Source organism: Nematolebias whitei, chromosome 2 (assembly GCF_014905685.2).
Source record: "Nematolebias whitei isolate Nwh7 chromosome 2, NemWhi1, whole genome shotgun sequence".
Taxonomy (NCBI): domain Eukaryota; kingdom Metazoa; phylum Chordata; class Actinopteri; order Cyprinodontiformes; family Rivulidae; genus Nematolebias; species Nematolebias whitei.
In genome coordinates this window covers 37,257,315-37,277,655 of record NC_056499.1, presented here as the reverse complement: position 1 = coordinate 37,277,655, position 20,341 = coordinate 37,257,315, and the positions used below count along the sequence as shown (strand labels likewise).

The 20,341-nt window shown below is 38.5% G+C and overlaps 1 protein-coding gene across 1 annotated transcript; it reads left to right on the top strand.

Annotated features, from left to right (window-relative positions):
• The first annotated feature begins 787 nt into the window (after positions 1–787).
• Positions 788–19,350, top strand: LOC119424007 (kinesin-like protein KIF23). The gene is made up of 24 exons (XM_037691448.1): positions 788–801; positions 3,318–3,384; positions 5,392–5,520; positions 5,662–5,767; positions 6,335–6,471; positions 6,559–6,671; positions 6,787–6,957; positions 8,673–8,785; positions 9,130–9,251; positions 9,336–9,438; positions 9,574–9,653; positions 9,764–9,883; positions 10,329–10,488; positions 11,562–11,723; positions 11,891–12,057; positions 12,155–12,328; positions 13,767–13,973; positions 14,188–14,425; positions 14,486–14,499; positions 17,159–17,392; positions 17,542–17,630; positions 19,000–19,060; positions 19,153–19,193; positions 19,272–19,350. Exons 1-24 carry the CDS (start codon positions 788–790, stop codon positions 19,285–19,287), a joined length of 2,838 nt encoding a protein of 945 aa, XP_037547376.1. The 3' UTR covers positions 19,288–19,350.
• The last annotated feature ends 991 nt before the right edge of the window (positions 19,351–20,341 follow it).

The window sequence follows — 20,341 nt, the reverse complement described above, 5'->3', positions numbered from 1 at the left end:
GCCATCAAGCAGGCAAGGCTCATCAGAGTAAACATTTGTATGTAAATACAGCTTAATGTGTCACTACTTTATCAGGGTCAAGAAAGTGTGCAGTATATTTTAGTGATTTTTTTTCCCCCAATTTGACGTGTGGATTATGAAAAATAACACCAATAACTCATATGAACTGTGCCCCAATTCTTGATTTAAAACACTCATTACAGTTGTGTGTTGCATATTCACCCTGTTCAAATCAGTCATCAAGCCTGACATTTGTGTAAATGAACTTTTGACAGCTACTGAATTAGGACATATTCATGGTTTAGGTTTTACATATTTAAGTACTTTTATATCATGATTTTCGTTTGCTTAATTTCAAGTAAAAGTGTTATATCACAAAAAAATATGTTGTGCACAAAGTATCAACTATTTCTAACATTTGCAGTGAAATTGTACACACAAATGGTTACGATTCATCTACGAATTTGAGGTAAAAAAAAAAAGTATTTATTTATTGGCGCCAAAAACTATCATTAAATATAAATAAAATTTAGCTTTGCTGATCCAGGACCAGTAAACGGAAGATCAGGAAGTATAGGCGGGGCTATTGTGTCAAGATTCCGTACGCGCGTTGTGATTGGTTCAAATTGATGACTCTTGAAATATAGGCGGGACTTCCGGTGTAGGAACGTTCTCTGCATTGTGATTGGTTAAAGTATATGACTCTCGGAATAACGTTCACAAGAGGGAATTTTTCAAATCAAGAACTGAGGCGCTTCTGCGAGTAGCTGAGAGGAACTTCACAACAATGCAAAGAGGAGGGTTAGTAATGTGTTTTTGTATTAATCAAAAATACATTCAGTACAGTAAAGCACATGTTTCTGTTACGCGGGCAATTTCTGTTAGGAGTAGCTTGTTGTTTCATGCTAAAGATGGTCATTGCTGTAGGACGTTAGCTTTTCACTGTAGCAAAACAACTGGTTAGCGCTAGTCGCTATCTGGTCAGCTCAGTACAGTATTCACTTCACACACCATCCAATAAGTTTAACTAAAACATAACGGACCTGTGATTAAATTAAAATGTCCTGTATTATTGCGGCTTTAGATTTATTTAATTTTGTCTATTAGTGCAGTTGAGCTAATTTGGCTAACACGTTAGCATGTTCATTCTTTAATTCTTTCATTACATCATAAAATATAATTTTGTCCCCCTGAGATCCTGCAAACGATTATTGTTCCTTTTAGTGGACATTAGTCTGACATTAGTTAAGCACGTTATAAAATCTTTTAAAATTATTTCGTACAGCGAAGATAAAATAATGACGTCACCTGAGGGCTTATAGTTACAGATCACCAGGACTTTCTTTTTCACACACATGATATAGAGCAATTTTCACTAATTATTTAATTCAAATATAAAATCAAGTTCTAACTTCAAAGAAAGGTTCTTAACTTTAATTCAGCCTGACTACATTATTGTACACTCCCTTTAAGTTCTTATAATCTAATTTAATTCTGTTGTGTACATCAGTACCCATTGAATCCCATTTAAACCCTTTTCTTATTTATAAAGCTGAGGGAAAAAAAAGTTTTGTGCAGAAATAATATTATATCAGGCAAAAAAAAAGTCAAAATATGAGGCAGATGAGGGTCTGAGATCTGGATGCTGAAGTTCAGAAGAATTTAGACAATCTTCTGAGAACACTGAACCAGCACATCTTTTACTCCTTTTCTGTACGTTGTGAGAATGTTAATGTGTTTAACACGTTCACCAAAAAAGACAATGAATACTTGGGCTATTCATTTAGTTTTTATCCCATTGTAGTTAAAATTCATTCAACCTTTATTTAGAAAATGTATGCACTGAAAAAAATGCAGTTTTTAACAAACATGATCAGTTTTTGGGTATGTAGCAGTGTTAGTATGTGGTGTTGATTTTTAGAAAAAAACTACTGGTACATCAAACATTTATCCAACCTTTAAAGAAAACCAATTACTATAGGGCTGCACAATATATCAGAAGTTATCATTACATTATCCGTGAGTATAATGGTCAATACCACAAAAGACTGCTAAGACTCCAATTAAAGGCAAATAAAGTAAATTTGGCTGTGACATTCTTCAGGGGTTGCCACAGCGAGCGAACTTGCATGAAAGATTTATCGGTAATTGTTAAGCCAAATGCTCTTCCTGACAACCTGGACTCAAACCCGCAACCTCAGAGTTACAAGACCATGGCACTGACCACCAGCGGCTCCCAAAACAATTAAAAGGCAAAAAATAGGCCAATATAATTCAAGAACTGTGCATTCATGTTCTTTAAGCTAATGTACTTTATTTAGTCCATTTAACAGACTCACTCTGAGGTCCTGGTCCACTTCTGGTTTATCTGATATGACAAAAGAGAAAGTGAGGAAAATGTTTGTTCATCACAGCTTATATCATTGCAAAATTAAACAATCACATTGCACGTTGCAAGTTTTTATTTTTTTTATCATTCAGTCCCTAATTATAGTTAAACAAACACTGGGTTGTTACATCAAACCATTTTATTCTGATATCGTCAATCCACCCATCCATCCATTGTATTTTACCTGCTTCTTTTTTTATGGGTCATGGGGGGGTCACTAGTGCCCATGTCCAGCAGTCACTGTGCGAGAGGCGGGGGACACCCTGGGCAGGTCTCCAGTCCATCACAGGGACATGGAGACAAACAACCATTCACTCTCTCACTCACACCTAGGGACAATTTAGAGTTACCAATCAGTCCAACATGCATGTTTTTCGTCTGTGGGGGGAAACCATAGTACCCAGAGAAACCCCACGCATGCACGAGACAAGAGAACATGCAAACTCCACCCAGAAAGGTCCCCCTGGCCGGGATTTGATCCGGTGACCTTGCTGAGGGGCAACAACTCTACCAACTAGGACACGGTTCCGCTCAATTTTGAGATGAAATAAGTCCTAATGTCCACGCCAAGGAACAAATGATAAAAATTAATTTTAATTAAAAAGAAAACCAGGTTTTACATGTTTCTGAGACCCATAATAATTAAATTCTTTATTATATGATGTACTTTGTCTGTACCTCAAAAGGCTTTATTGATGAAAATTACACTGATCATTTGCTGCATATTTTACTGTGATTTTGTTTGTCACTCTCTGGGGAATAAGGCTTATTAAAAATGTTCCTAACTTTGTGGATAGCGCTCTTGTCTCAAAGACTCAAATAAATATTTTTCTGATCATTTGGCATAGACCAGAACCAAAAAAAAGTTTTTGGTGCCATAATAAATTATGCAATGTGTTTCAGTTTTAATTGCTTTGCTTTTTCACAGCAAAGGGAAGACTCCTCGGAGGCCTGTCCTCAAGAAGCAGACCAGTGTAGAGAGAGATCCTGTGGGCGTAAGCTACACTCAAAATAAATTAAAATTTATGTTTTATTCATCTAGAGATTCTTCAGAAATAGTTGGTTTGTCTGAAAAATAATTTTATAGTAAATACTAAAATATATATATACAGTGCCTTGCAAAAGTATTCAGCCTCCTTGAACTTTTCAACCTTTTGCCACATTTCAGGCTTCAAACATAAAGATATAAAATTTTAATTTTTTGTGAAGAATCAACAACAAGTGGGACACAATCGTGAAGTGGAATGAAATTTATTGGATGTGTCAAACTTTTTTAACAAATAAAAAACTGAAAAGTGGGGCGTGCACTATTATTGGGCCCCCTTTACTTTCAGAGCAGCAAACTCACTCCAGAAGTTCAGTGAGGATCTATGAATGATCCAATGTTGTCCCAAATGACTGATGATGATAAATAGAATCCACCTGTGTGTAATCAAGTCTCCGTATAAATGCACCTGCTCTGTGATAGTCTCAGGGTTCTGTTCAAAGAGCAGAGAGCATCATGAAGACCAAGGAACACACCAGGCAGGTCCGAGATACTGTTGTGGAGAAGTTTAAAGCCGGATTTGAATACAAAAAGATTTCCCAAGCTTTAAACATCCCAAGGAGCACTGTGCAAGCAATCATATTGAAATGGAAGGAGTATCAGACCACTGCAAATCTACCAAGACCCGGCCGTCCCTCTAAACTTTCATCTGGAACAAGGAGAAGACTGATCAGAGATGCAGTCAAGAGGCCCATGATCACTCTGGATGAACTGCAGAGATCTACAGCTGAGGTGGGAGAGTCTGTCCATAGGACAACAATCAGTCGTACACTGCACAAATCTGGCCTTTATGGAAGATTGGCAAGAAGAAAGACATTTCTCAAAGATATCCATAAAAAGTGTTGTTTAAAGTTTGACACAAGCACCTGGGAGACACCAAACATGTGGAAGAAGGTGCTCTGGTCAGATGAAACCAAAATCTAACTGTTTGGCCACAATGCAAAATGATATGTTTGTTGTAAAAGCAACACAGCTCATCACCCTGAACACACCATCCCCACTGTCAAACATGGTGGTGGCAGCTTCATGGTTTGGGCCTGCTTTTCGTCAGCAGGGACAGGGAAGATGGTCAGAATTGATGGGAAGATGGATGGGGCCAAATACAGGACCATTCTGGAAGAAAACCTGTTTGAGTCTGCAAGAGACCTGAGACTGGGACGGAGATTTATCTTCCAACAAGACAATGATCCAAAACATAAAGACACATCTACAATGGAATGGTTCACAAATAAACGTATCCAGGTGTTGGAATGGCCAAGTCAAAGTCCAGACCTGAATCCAATCGAGAATCTGTGGAAAGAGCTGAAGACTGCTGTTCACAAACGCTCTCCATCCAACCTCACTGAGCTCGAGCTGTTTTGCAAGAAAGAATGGGCAAGAATTTCAGTGTCTCCATGTTCAAAACTGACAGAGACAAACCCCAAGAGACTTGCAGCTGGAACTGCAGCAAAAGGTGGCGCTACAAAGTATTAACGCAAGGGGGCCTAATAATATTGCACGCCCCACTTTTCAGTTTTTTTTATTTGTTAAAAAAGTTTGACACATCCAATAAATTTCATTCCACTTCATGATTGTGTCCCACTTGTTGATTCTTCACAAAAAATTTAAATTTTATATCTTTATGTTTTGAAGCCTGAAATGTGGCAAAATGTTGAAAAGTTCAAGGGGGCTGAATACTTTCGCAAGGCACAGTAGTTTGTACTTGAATCGTATTTGTTTTGAAGCTACTTGTTCTAAAACAACCTATACCAGGGCTGTTCAACTGGTGACTCACTGGCCCTTTCTGGCCCGCGGCTGACTTCAAACCAGCCCACTTCATTAAAAAAAAAAGTAAAACTTAGTTTATTAACATATTGATTTTAAGTGCTGGATGTTGGAAACTGTGGCTCACTGACCAAAAAGTTTTGTTGAATAGCCCTGACCTATATACCTAATTTTAAAATGTACTTTTTTTAAGGTTTACTGTCGTATACGTCCCATTGGTGCTGAAAATGAGGAATGTTGTATTGAGATGATCAGTAACACCACAATTCAGCTGCATGCCCCCAATGGCCTGAAAGCCAACCGCAATGGTGAATATAAGGAGGTAAGTGGGATGCAGGTTTTTTTCCTGCTTCACAAGTAACCTGAATTTATGAGGCATGTTATCTTATATCTATTTTTAACAAAAAAATCTTGTCTGAGCAAATGTATTATTATTTTTACATTTTTAAAATCATTTTTCCAGACTCAATACTCCTTTAAAAGGGTTTTTGGTATAAATACCAATCAGATTGAGCTGTTTGAGGATGTTGCCAAGCCACTGGTGGAAGACCTCATTCACTGTAAAAATGGTGAGTTCAACTTTATAAAAATATAAATTTTATTCATGAATTACCAAACAAAAAGTGAATTTTTTAGACTGACTCAGACCAACAACTCTATCACTATCTAAAAGATTGATTTCAAGTCAATTTTATTGTCGTTTCCATCACATGTTCATGAGGTGAAACAAAATTATGTACACAGGGTCCCAGTTACACCCAAAAATAGTAAAATGTAAAGTATAAAAAGAAACAGTATATAAAGATCTAAGATATACACTAAACACTAATAATGTAAAATAATACGGCATAACAACAGCAGCACGAACATGAGTCTGGTGAGCAGATGGGTATGAATGAATACAGCAGCATGAGATAATCAGCAGCATGGATAAGTCACAAAATATATCACTATACCAACTTATTCTTCTTAAGCAAATAACTAAACAAACCAGGCGTCTTTGTTAAATGTTTTATTTGCAAAACTATTATTTTATGCAAATAAAAATAAAACCACTAACTTTTCTTTCTGAAGACTCCACACATCTACAGGTGATGACCACTGATCTGTGAGATGTGGCTACGTTGTGTTCACAGGTCTGCTGTTCACGTACGGTGTTACTGGAAGTGGTAAGACTTACACCATGACTGGCTCACCTGGGGAAGGTGGACTCCTCCCTCGTTGTTTAGACATGCTCTTCAACAGCATTGAGCCTTTTCAGGCCAAAAGATTTGTAAGGCCGTCATTCATTTCTTCAGTTGGACGTATTTTAAAAAGCTCAAAGTGACTTTGGAGATGAAACGTTTTTAATCTTTGTTAGGTGTTTAAACCAGATGACAGAAATGGAATAGAGATCCAGAGCCAAGTTGATGCTCTCCTTGAGAGACAGAAACGAGACAGTCATCAGTCACTGCCGAAAACTCCATCTTCCAGGTAGTTCAAGTTTTCTACTTTCATATGTTTCAATATTTTCTGGTAAAATAGAAGAGAATGAAGATAAAAACTTTTTTATTCAAATCATTTTATTTGTGGTTTTCTTTTTTTCAAGACTGAAGGCTGATCCAGAATTTGCTGATATGATCAACCCAGAAGAGGCTTGTAAATGTAAAAATGTAGATGAAGATGGTTGTTATAGCGTCTTTGTGTCCTACATCGAGATCTACAACAACTACATCTACGATCTCCTAGAAGATGCTCCGTTTGATCCGATCAGACCAAAGTAAGATACTGAAGAACAACTCGGTTCATGGTGTATAAAATACACACACACTTTATAAGTCCTTGTGTCTGTTATTAGGCTATACCATAGCCAGCTGTCTGAGGTGATAAAAACTGGCCTTGACCACCTCTCTAATCTGGTCATTTAATTTAAAATCACTGTCCAATTTAAAACCCAAATTTGAAAATTTTTGCTTTACATGCTGTGCCAGAGGGCCCAGATCAAGAGAGGAACGTTCACAGGAGCCACTAGAACCAAACACCATCGCTTCCGTTTTCTTTTTGTTGAAATTTAAAAAGTTTGAAGACATCCAGGCTTTGATGTCTTCAAGACACAACAGAAGTGGCCTAATTGAGGGGTTAAAAAAATATTCAATACAAAAACAACTGGACTTTATTTGTAACAGAAAATGTTTCGCTCCTCATCCGAGGAGCTTTTCTGTTACAAATAAAGTCCAGTTGTTTTTGTATTGAATGGCTTTTGAATTTATCATGTCCTGGATGACTGAGAATCGTCACCACCTAATTGAGGGGGCATCTTTCTTTTTTAGTGGCATATAGATCTGACTGTCGTCAGCATAGCGGTGAAAACAGGTTCCATGCTTTCTGAGGATTGTGCCCAAAGGAAGCAGGTAGAGAGAAAAGCAGGGTACTTCAAACAGAGCCCTGTAGAACCCCAAAAAACAGGAGCAGTGGAGGATTCAGAACCAGCTATGTTGACACACACGGTTCTGTCTGCCAGATATGACCTACACCAGCTCAGTGCAGTACCACAGATGCCTAATTGGTGCTGTAAACATGATATTATAATGTGGTCCACGCTATCAAAGGCAGCAGTTGGGTCGAGCAGGACAGAAACTACATTTTTACCAGAATCATTAGCCATAAGAATGTCATTACAAACTCTGACTAGAGCTGATTCTGTGCTGAGTTTTGAAGCTAGACTGAAAAACCTCCAGGATACTGTGCTCATCCAAAAAAAACATTTGACCTGTCTGGGAATATACATTTTTTTCCCCCTAAAATTTTAGAAATAAAAATCAGCTTGGAAAAGGGCCAAAAATTAGGCAAGACAGTTTGGCCTAGGCTAGGATTTTTGAAGCGGGACAACACCTGAGGACAGAATGCTATTACCAGTAACAATCATCTGCCTAACGCTGAAGAAAACCTATAAATAAACGGTACAAATGGTTTAGTAAAAGTTGCGTATGTATGACTATTTTGTATCTGTGATGATGAATTGTTAAATCCCATTTTATAGGTGGCTTGATGGAAGCACGCCTGTACGGAACAAAGAGTTCATGTATGTGGCCAATAAAACAGCATTAGTCTCTGTATTTATAGACGAACCTCGGCTGTAGCTTATAAGTCTGAGGTCATCACCTCTTCCGTCCCATTAACTCAGCGACTGATAAATAGTTGAAATGAAGCTAACAAAGTTTTGTTTTTTGGCTGATGTCTTGAAGCGTTGCTTGTTAATTGTAATGTTGATGCAGAGATTAAAGGTGCTCTTGAATGGCTTATGCTTTTGTGTAAACCCAGCATTTGCCCCCCCCCCCCCCCCCCCGAACATATATGTGCTTCTCCCTAGTTTTTATTTTGTTCTAACAATGACTCTTGTTAACTTTTTGTTTCTTTTGTAACTTTGCTAGCCAAAGCCACTTTTCATAGCCCTACAGTGTTGGCGTGTTGATTGTTTTCATTGATATATTTCAGGCCACCTCAGTCCAAAATTCTTCGGGAAGATCAGAATCATACCATGTATGTGGCTGGCTGCACAGAAGTTGAAGTCAAGTCTACAGAGGAGGCTTTTGAAGTCTTTTGGAAAGGTACGTGAGATCTTTTATTTCCAGTAACTTTATTCTGTGGTGTCATTTATTTTACCCAATTTCAGATGAGCTTATTCATAAAACTTTTTTTTTTTATTTGAAAAACGTTGGTTACGTACTGTAACCCCAGATTCTATGAGTATAGGCGCAGCCCTTAAGGCGAAGCCTATACGAAATAGAACCAAAGAGCTTAAGACTTTAACAAACCAGTTATGTATTTTAGATACGTTTCAGTTTACACTGACCATAAAAAAATCTGCAGACATGGTTTCACCAAGCTCCAAACCCACTGATATTTGATATTACTGTTTGTGTTACTAATTGGGGTTACAATATTTGTCCAGGACAAAAGAAAAGGAGGATAGCCAACACTCAGCTGAATCATGAATCCAGTCGCTCCCACAGTGTGTTCACAGTGAAGCTAGCCCAGGCACCACTCGATGCTGATGGTGACTACATACTGCAGGTAATTTGCAACTTTAAATTGGTATATTAACACCTGCTTTTTGTGAAATTTCTTCTTCATAAACTCTGTTTACTTTGTAAACAGGATAAAAGTCAGGTGAATGTGAGCCAGCTGTGTCTGGTTGATCTGGCGGGCAGTGAACGCACCAGCAGAACTAGAGCAGAGGGAAGCCGTCTTCGTGAAGCAGGTTAATTTTTATTTAGGCTCCTTTCTCGTGTTAGCTTGCATATTTCATCTTGTCATTTAATTTATTTGACCTTGTTTAGCGATAGTTGACATTTTGTTCAGACACTAAACAGCTTTAACAATGTTTAATTTACAGGTAATATTAATCAGTCCCTGATGACGCTGCGTACATGTATTGAGGCCCTGCGTGAAAATCAGATGTATGGAACTAATAAGGTTAGTGTTTTATCATCTGGCCATCACTGTCTCTGTTTCTGGTGCCAGGCCCAGATAATTTTTTTATTTTCCTGACACATGTCTCAATAAGCCTCCATTTTTAATTCCAGATGGTGCCATACAGAGACTCAAAGGTTACACATCTTTTTAAAAACTACTTTGATGGAGAGGGAAAAGTCAAGATGATTGTATGTGTCAACCCAAAGGCAGAGGATTATGAAGAAACGATGGTAAGTTATCTATTTTGTGTTGCCAAATCACTTTGATGTCAAGTTTGACTCCTTTTATAATTCATAAACGGACTTTCACCCGTTTATGGTACAGTCTTTGTTCGCCCGTCCGTAAACTTTCTCTTTTCCCGCCCAAAACTTTTGATCCTCTAAAGACAATTTAACAAAACTTCATACACTTATGCATCATCTCAAGACAGTGTTGTGTACACTTTTCATCACCCCAGATCCAAGGTCAAGTTTATGCAAAGTCTTTGTATTGCTATATATCGGGCCATTGCTATAGAATCCTGTATATTTTGCTGACAGGCGCATAATGTGCTGTATACAGTACTCCTGTTTCATATCTGTCAAGGTTATCTAAAGGCCATTGATATTCTCTGCTCTGAAGTCCAACCACACAATGGAAATGTTTAGAAAAATTAATTCATTGTATTTGTTGCAGCTGGTGATGCGCTTTGCTGAAATGACTCAGGAGGTGGAGGTCGCTCGGCCAGTTGATCGGCCAATCTATGGCCTTGTAGCAGGGCGGAGACAAAGAAATCAGGCTTTCAAAGAGGAGTTGTCTCGACGCCTGGAAGAGAGAGGAGGCCCAAGTAATGCAGGTTAAAAACAACAACTTTTAAATCCATATTGATCAGTTCACTGTGCTGCTGACTTGTCATACTGTACATGTTTCTTAGGTATTGCAAAAAGGTGATTGCTTTTGGTTTATTAAGAGTTGTGCATCCTGTGCCTGATAAAACATTGAAAGATATATGTGCATTTAATGCAACAGTTAATACAGAATCTCTAAAGAGTGATAAGCACTGCGAGACAAAAAAATAAGATGAGTAATGCCACAGTCTAGTATTTACAAGGTCAAATTTCAACAAACCTTTTTAAAAATGGGGTGTAAATGTGTGCTTTGGGTTCAAAATAAGAACATGGCAACATATTAAGAAAGTGAGTTTTCTTTAAACACCATTACATAATCTCAAATTGATAAGAGGGGTCTTTTCTACCAGTTCAAGCCTATAATGGTACGCCACCAAGGATTCCATCTTCTGTTTGTCATGGGGCAGCAACTTGAGCAGTGAGGCTCAGACGTCTCTTTCCACAGTCAGCTTTGCTGGGGGATTTCAAAGGCATTTCCATGCCACCTAAAAGACAGTTTCTCCAGCATGTTCCAGGGGACCCCTCCTAGTTGGACATGCGCTGGTGTTCATGGGGCATCCTAACCAAATGCTTGAACCACCTCAACTGGCTCCTTTCGATGTGGAGGAGCAGCGACTCTACTCCAAGTCTCCTGGATAATTGAATTTCTCACCTTGTCTCTAAGGGAGTCTGACCACCCTGCAGAGAAAACTCATTTCATCCGCATTCTGGTTCTTTCAGTCATTATCCAGATTTTGTAACCATAAGTGAGCGTAGGAATGTAGACTGACCAGTAAACAAACTGCTCAGCTCCGTCTTCACCATAACAGACCAGTACAGAGAATGGCACAAGATTGACACTGATCCATCTGTGGATCTCATGCCCCATTCTTCTCTCACTCAGAACCAAGTAGCAGGGCTGGATTCTTAAGGTCACCAAATTGGACCCCTTCAGTCCCACCAAGAATTAAAAAGGAAAAAAAAATACATGGTTGTAACTAATTTTATTCTTTGCTTGTATTGTTATTCTTATCACATGTAGATTTCCCAGTTCAGCTGAACCAGTTGATTGAAAGCCTCCCAGCCCTTCCTCCCTGTGAGCTGGTGGACCCTGCTGATGATCAAACGTTGCCCCATCTGATCGAGGTCCTGGAAAGACGGAAGCATATCCGTCAGATGATAGCAAAGCAGTTTAATCAAACCAGTAACACTTTTTCTTTCTTCCCAACAATATTGTTCTAATGAATACAGAGATCACTGCTGATCATTTATTATTCTGTTGTGCATGGATGCATTATGCAAGTTTATTTGGGAGCAGCCATGTTTTTTGTAAAACGTCTTCAAACCAAACAATTTGCACCAATTTTACAGCCAGTATGCTGAAGTCCAAGCTTCAGCAGTTTGACAGTCAACTCTGTGAAAAGGAGACCTTCCTCCACGACCAGAGAAACGAGCTGAACGAGAAAGAAAAAGTGATCCTCAACCAGAAGTCGGAGATAGAACGATTGGAGAAAAAATCCAAGACACTGGAATACAAGGTGTTGCCTCCCTTTTTTTATGTTTTCAAACATAAATGGCCTTTTTCCTAAATGGTTGTGTTTGTTTTCTGCCCCCTCACGCTTGTGTCCTTGTCAGATTGACATCCTTCAGAAAACAACAGAGATGTACGAGCAGGACAAGCGCTCCCTTCAGCAGGAACTGGATGGCAGAGAGCAGATACTGCAGAAAGAGTTTTCAGAGAGGAGGCGCATGGAGCAGCGGATGCAGGGCATGGTGACGGACACCAAACTCAAATGGGAGAAGGAGTGTGTAAGTAGATTAATTCACTACATTTCTATTTGACTGGTATACTTGCATACATTTGGTTTGTATTCAAACAATTAGCCATATGTGACCTACCGGTAAATGTTTTCTCAAATAAAAATATGTGTAAGATTAAGTCAAACATGCATGAATATATACCTTTTTTTTCTTTATCAATTCTGTAAATTCCTTATTGGATTTTTTCAAAATTATCACTAGTGGTTGTGGGAAAAGCTACTGCATGTTTTGACACATTGCAGTTGCAAGTTTTGTTTTCTACTTAAAAACAATTGAGCAAATGTTCATCTGGGTGTTTTTAGACTGCTAGAGTGGGTTAATACTGTTCAGTCATAAATTTGTTAATTTCATTGCTTTTTTTAAACGTACAGTAAAATCATTATTAAAAGTAGGTTGAAAACAAATGAGGTGCCTTCAGTGCAGAAATTCAGAACCACATGACAAATGACAAGAGGCAGAAAGCTGCAAACAATCAATCCTAATGATATCAATTACACTTTAGTTGACTTTGTTCTTAACAAATGGTCAGCTCAGCTGCATTTCTCCTGGGCCGTGCAGAGAAATGCAGCTGAGTTGACGTTTGCTCCAGGAGTTCTGGAGAGACGAAGGTGGCTCTGTATGGCAAGCCAAGTGTCTCATTAATAGCCACTTTTACCTATTAAGGAAACACTTGGCTTTCCATATTAGTCGAGGGCCCTGTAGCAGCTGAAAATGGTAGTGTTCAATATTTTCCATGTCAGAATGAAGGAAATCGTCAGATCTCAGCCAAAAATTGTGTTATAAATATTGGGGAAAAACATGAATACGTTGCTTCGCTGTACGTGTCGCAGGCATGCCAATTCATGCAAAAAACTGAGACTTGTACAGCACAAATTACAGTACTCCTAAATATTTAAAACTGCAGAAATGTGTGTGGAAAGTGCCATTTAATAACAATACTGTAATTATCTGTCTCAAACAAATTAATAATTCATCAGTCAAAAGGACTTTGTTTTTATTCATTTTAGATATTGCCAAGAGACGAATGATGAACAATCTAAGCTGTACTACATATTCTCCAGAAATAAAATGATCAGTTTTAATGTAATTTTCTTATTGAATCTTCATCAGCTGAAATTATACATGAACTTTGTAGCTGGTCAGTTTACCCCACTATTGTTTGGTAAGTTTCTTTTGGCTGCTCCTTTCTTCAGGGGTCACCACAGCGAGCCAGTTGCTTTCTGCTGAATGCCCATGATGCAACCTGGGAACAAACCCAAGATTACAAGTGGTCGGTCAAGCACTGACCACCAAGCTATCACAGCCACCTACTAATAATTTAGAATGCAGAATTAGTTCCTGAAGCTATTTTTAAATATGATCAAACGATATTTTGAGTTCAAGAAAAGCTTGTGATAGTTTCCTGTTTCTGTATGTTGTTTATCAGGAGCGGCGCGTGAATGCCAAGCAGCTGGAGATGCAGAACAAACTGTGGGTGAAGGATGAAAAGCTGAAGCAGCTCAAAGCCATAGTGACGGAGAACAGCAGTGGTAGCAGTCGTCCAGCTGAGCCACCACCGAAACCTGAGAGACCCTCCAGAGAGAAAGATCTTAATGTACCCCAGAAACGGTCTGGCTCCCCTACACCACCTCCTGTAAGTTATTTATGTGAAGCAGCTTGTTCTATCAGTGTGCTCTTCATTACTTTCTTCTAATTTAGCTTAATGAGATAATTCTGCATGGTGTTAATTGTTCAGGGCTCACCACACAGCGTTTTACTGTTTGTTACTGGTAATTTTTGTGTGTTTCTGTTGATCAGGCACTCCTAACATTTGCTTCACCTTTCCCTGTTTCCTAATTATTTTGCAGGACTTAGGCCAAACTCCTCTCAGACTAAATCGAGCCAATATTAGGGCAGTTCAGGACCGTTTCTCTGCCTCCACTCCCTCCTCCTCTTCATCCTATCCTTCAGTAGCTTCTTGCATCTCTGAGTGGGAGCAGAGGCTCCCTGTAGACCCAGTCAGCCAGTCTAGGTACCCTGGGTCTCCTCAGTACACAAGCCGAACTCCCGCCCCGTGCCACACCAACAGCGTGGGTCGCAGGAGAGGCCAGCACTGGGCCCCTGACTATGAGGCTGCTACACCTCCGGTCTATGATCTAGACAGAGATGCAGGCACAAGGGTTAGTGTTAGTAGATGTCCTTCAAAATGTTTAGTTCTTCACTTGGAGTGTGTAGTTAGATCTTGTCTTGGTGTAGAACTGCAACCTTAATGCTGTCAGTAGATGTGCTTGAATGCTTTAAATAGAAACATCAGTCTAGATTAGATTTCTTTGTTTCTTCACCTTGTGTACATTTAACTTTCAGACTTTTTGTCTCTTCTTTCTAAAAACTGAGTGCGTCTGTGCTGTTCCTGCAGACAGCTGATCAGATAATTTAATTTTTTTATTTGATTGATTATTTTTTGCGCACACTCACATTATGTTACGACATGGGTTGTCTGTCCAGTAACAGTTTTCTTGTCAGCTCATCTCCTCTCCTTTTAAGGAATTTGATGAAACTTGGTGAAAAGTATTATCATTATGAAAAATTGTGCATATCGCCTTCCTTTTGTATATTTTTTCATATACAGAGGAATTTTTGCCAGCTCATCTCTCACACCTTTGGTAGAAATCAAATGAAGCTGTGGGAAGTATTAAGCAGAGCTTGACCGATGTGGAAATTTTGTCTTTTGGTGATATTGAGAGGGGAAGGCAACCGCCAGTAACCGATATAATGGCTGAAAATTTTTGAGCTTTGTCCACCCCCAAGAATCTAAACAGCAAGTGGAGCTGAGCTTGTTTATTTAGCATGGCTGTTAGCAAACATGAAGCTAAGCTAATCAGATCCACGCTATACGTAGTCCCACACTATGTTTACAAGTCGTGCACTGGTCATAGAAGCAGTCTGCCTAACATGCGTTCACATTTTCTACCCTCTACTATTCTTCATAAAGTTAACAAGTGTTACATAATTATAACCTAAATAAAGAAACGTCCTTCCCTGTTCATTGTTTAAACAGTCACATATGGTGAAGGTCTAATTAGTTTTGACCTCAGCTGTATTGTTTTCTTCTTTTCAGAGAAGTAAAGATTTCAGACAAACGATGCATTTCAATAAGGACGACAAAGATAACGTTACTAACACTGATATATTTTACCTCTATGTTAGATTTATTGTTCTGGATGCAGTTTTACAAGGCGATAGTCTTAGCTAACGTTAGCTTGCTAACTTGAGAGGCACGTAGCTAATGACTAGCAGGTTGGAGGATTGAAGAGAATTAATTGTTGTTGATTTGTTGTTAAAATAAACTTACCATGTTTTGTTCAGCAAAATACACTACACAGTATTGCTCCTTGCTTCATCTGTGATGAAAGTGAAACCTAATGGCCATGACTTGAAAGTAGTCTCCATGCGCCCTCTGCTGGGCACATTGTACAATTACAGCTGGTTCCAGCATTTTAGTGGTGAAAATTAGAACTGCTTACATCGACGCATAATTGGCCAATTATCACCGATACTGATAGGTCCCCAAACGTCTATATCTGCTCAAATTATCGGCCCTATCAATATATCTGTCAGGCTCTAGTATTAAGATTCATTTTTTTAATAGCAACAGTTGATCACGAGGTGCAACCTCTTTAATTAAACTATTGTAAGTAAGTTTAAGATAAATTAATTTTTCTCCCTTCAGGCGTGTATTTTTCTGCCTTGTAGTGCTGTTGTGTGGAAATAGTTGTCTATTTAAAAAAAAGGCTTTATTTTATTTTTTCATAACGTTGCTTACCTCATGAAGATATCCTTAGCTGCAACACTTTTGTTGCGCTAGTGAGGATAGTGCATAAATGAGAAATTTAAATATTTAAAAATAAACTCAACAATGTGGTTTAGAAGAAACCTCACCTTTCTGTAGTTTATCCTTTTCATGGATTTGATCTGATTTTTCTGCCACTTTATAACTATTTTCTAATTATGCTTTTCATTCCATGTGTGGACGCATGTTAAAAAGATTATTTTCTGTAAAGTAATAGTTTACAGCTATATCTATCTGTTTCTTGTTAGTTTTGAACTCCTACCACATCAGTTTCTTAACTATTAAAAACAAATGAAAAAAATGATCATGGTAAATTTAAGCAAAGCTGTGTTAAAATGACTTTTTACACGCACAAGATGAAATATTAGAATAGAAAAGAAGTGACTGATTTGTTCAGCTGCCTCTACAACCAGCTCACTGTTGCCTACATTTAATTATTTTGCTAAAATCAGTGTTAAAATTTAAACTCAGCTAACAGAATCCTCATCAGTATCATTAACAAAAAGTAAATCCAGTTTATTGAGTTTGTAGTTTTCTGTCACCCCATGAGTTCATTCTTAATCGCACTCAAGTTTTATCTTTTCTTAACAAGAATATGTTTTGTTCGTGATCTTAGATCTTACGCATGCTGATTCTGGAGTAGTCTCACCCTTTTCGATCCATTTCTATCCAACGATTTGTTCTGCTTTGCATGCAACCATCTCTCACTCTGCTGTTTCCAGTGAAGCTGTTTTGCTGGAAGGCCTCGTTGTGGATGTAATTAAAGTGTAGGACCACATTTAGATGATTTTGAATATATTTCCAAACAAAAAAACATCTAGTATTTAATTCCTTCCTACTGTGCCTTCCAGTAAAACACTTTTTTAAATTACATTCTAACACCCCAGCATCACTCTAAGATCAAACTTCACTACTAACCACAACAAGCCTGAAATGGTTCCACGTGTGAATAACTTCCCTGTTTGTGTTTCTCACTTTGGGATCACCAGAGGGTTCCTCCGGTTCATCCGACGCACAGGCGCTCATGCTCTGCGGGTGGGGACAAATGGGTAGACCACAAACCCGCTTCTAATTTGGACCTAGGCACTGTAATGCAGCCAATCATACCCAATGCAGTCAAGGTGTCGACCCCCAACGAGAAAGCTCTGTCTAAATGCCACAAATACGTGCTCAGGCACCAAGAACTTGCCTCTGACGGGGAAATCGAGACCAAACTGATCAAGGTAAACCATAATAACTGCCTGCACGACTTGGATGATTTAACTCGATTACATCTGATCAAAATCTGTTTACGTACTTGGGTTGTGTTTTAATAAGTGATGGGACAGACAATAAGTCCTATTGAGTGATTTTTTTTTTCTCTTTTCCACAGGGAGATGTTTTTAAGACCAGAGGAGGAGGACAAGCTGTGCAGTTTACTGACATCGAGACACTAAGACAAGAGTGCCCGACGGCACCAAGGTACACTTTCTCTAATACGTCAAGCCATTGTGCTCCTATGCACACGTGTGCTGCATTAATGTAAACTGTTGTTAACTTTGTGTGGCAGCGTAGTGTTGTAACGATAAAACTGATCAGCAGGTTTGAGCGTTTTCACATATCAGTCGTTCATCAAATATTTTCCAAATGAGCTTCTTTCACTTTAACGGGACCTGAATTTAAAGATCCAAATGTTAAGAGAAAAATATTCTTGCTTTGCTTACTTTCTCAAAAGGCGTCGCACTCGACAGCAGGAGTGTTTTTCTTGCGAGGTCAGAGTTTCAGGACCGCTTTTGCAGATGTGCAGGAAGTACACCAGTCAGGAGAATCTGCCATGAGCCTCGTTTTATACACTCTCAGTTCAGCAGAGCTCACAGACTCTGAGACGTCCTTGAAGTGACGGCTGCATGCCGCAGCCTCATCCAGCTCTCTGTTAACCAAACATGTGATTCATGGGCAGAGTTAACATTCTCAGCCATGATAGTGAAAAACACCCACAAACTTTGTCCAAAAATTCCCAAATACCAAATTCAGTATTTTTTACAGTATGCAAAGTTGTATTAGTTAAAAAATCACTATAATTTCCTTGAACAGTTTTTGGTTTTAAAGTCTGGAAAGGTTGGGTGTCAGCTGAGCAAGATAAAAACACGTTTTTTGTTTTCTTTGAGTTTTATTTAACGCCTGGAGGTGAACTGTAAGAAGAGCTGGTCTAATGTCATAAAGTAACTTCTAATAAGGCGGTCTTATTGTATTTTTATTAATAAAGATGTTAAAAATCTACTTTCAAATTAACCAAATGTATACATTATCACAAAATATTTTAACCCTTGATAATGCACACACACACAAAAAGAAAACTCTCGGGCTTCAGTGATCCAGATCATTGAATCCAGATCATTGAATCCGGATCATTGAATCCAGATCATTGAATCCAGATTATTGAATCCAGATCATTGAATCCAGTTCATTGAATCCAGATCATTGAATCCAGATTATTGAATCCAGGTCCTCATAAGTTTAACCTTCCTGCTGCCCTTGGCTCAAAATGACCCCTGAGGTTTTGCTCTTCAGGTAAAGAGGGTCAATAAGTCCAGCTGCTGGTTTTTAAACTAACATAGAAAATGTCTTAATCTGGGATTTAAAAAGTTGTAAAATAATATAAAACTTGAAACAGAAATATAAAGTGTCACAGGTCTAAATCCTATTTTCTTCTTTTAGATTTTGTTCAAGCATGTTTTTGTATCTTGCAATTTTCTACTAATTTATATTTACTTTTAGTAAATTAATGCATTATTGACAGAATTCTTCTTTGTCCATTAAACTAATCTGCACTTTTTTCTTTCTTTTTAAGCCGTAAAAGGCGATCAGGGTCTCAGGAGGGACCAGCTGAAATCGAGGATGTAGAAAACATGGTATGGTCTTACAAAACAAAACAATTCATCAACTAAACTTTTGTTAAATTATTAATTGGTAAACATATATTTTATTATTTTTAATCCTTTAGGCTCCAGCAGGAGGCTCCAGTTCAGGCAATGGGTATCAAAAGTAAGCAAAGGAAAACACGTCTGCACACTGCGAGTCGTGTTTTAATTTAGGTGTGCTTACTTTATTTTTATTTTTCAGACGCAGAAGACCCTAAGATGCTGCACAGCTGAATGTTTCCCCCCTTCGTCTTCCTGAAGAACATCATCATGTCATGTCAGCGAAGGGAAACGACGCATCTTTTTTACAGCGCTTTGTTTCCTGCTGTATCTGCTTCTTTTACAAATGATCGTGGTGCAATTGTTATTTAATCCCAGTTTATTCTTGTACATTATTGCACTTATCTGTTAGATTAGTGCACGTGTCCCTTTTCTGAGTGCTGAACATGTTTGGTTAAAGTCACGGCAATAGTAAATGATCACAAACGGCATCTGTCATATGTTTAGATTATCATTTCAGCTGCGTTCATCGGCCGCCCAAAGATTAGAGGATCTGTGTCGTCTTGCGTTTCGTTAATCCTCTCACCCCCACCCCTTGTCGATCTATTTAATTTTTAAATGTTTCACTGAACAAGCATGTTGCCGATGACAAAAAACAGTTTCAGAATTCACAGTGTAGAACTGCACATGTAAATATTGAACTAAAGTTAGCTGTCTATCTGTACATAAGCTTTTTACTTCTTTGAAACAACTCTTAAAATATGTAGCACTCTAAGATTTCTGGTGGTAATAAATAAATTTAAACACCAAGTTGTCATGGTTTCTGAACTCGCATGAAGGTAAAGTAGATCTGAAACTGATCTTGAAGTTCTTGTAAAAGTTTTTCTGCTCCAACGTTTGGGAGCGCCCTGCAGCCTTTCAGTCCACACATTGAAACTAAAATCAAACGATGCAGAGCAGGGACACTTGTAGAGATCAAACCCTGTCATTCATGTGAACTTTCTTCAGGTCTCACGAGATCTGGAAGCGCTCAGAGATGTGTTGTGGATGACTCTCGGCTACTACCACATTAAGATGACTTTTTTATAACTATTGTTGTCGCTGTTGTCCATTGTTGTCATCATTCTTTGTTGAAATCAGGTCTCTCTTGTAAACGAGTCCTCGAGGCTCAATGGGATCTACCTGTCTAAATAAAGGTTGAATGAATGAAAAAAAGATGCTAAAACGTGTAAAACCAACTGAATTGTAGCCTTTTTGTGTTTCCCACGGTTT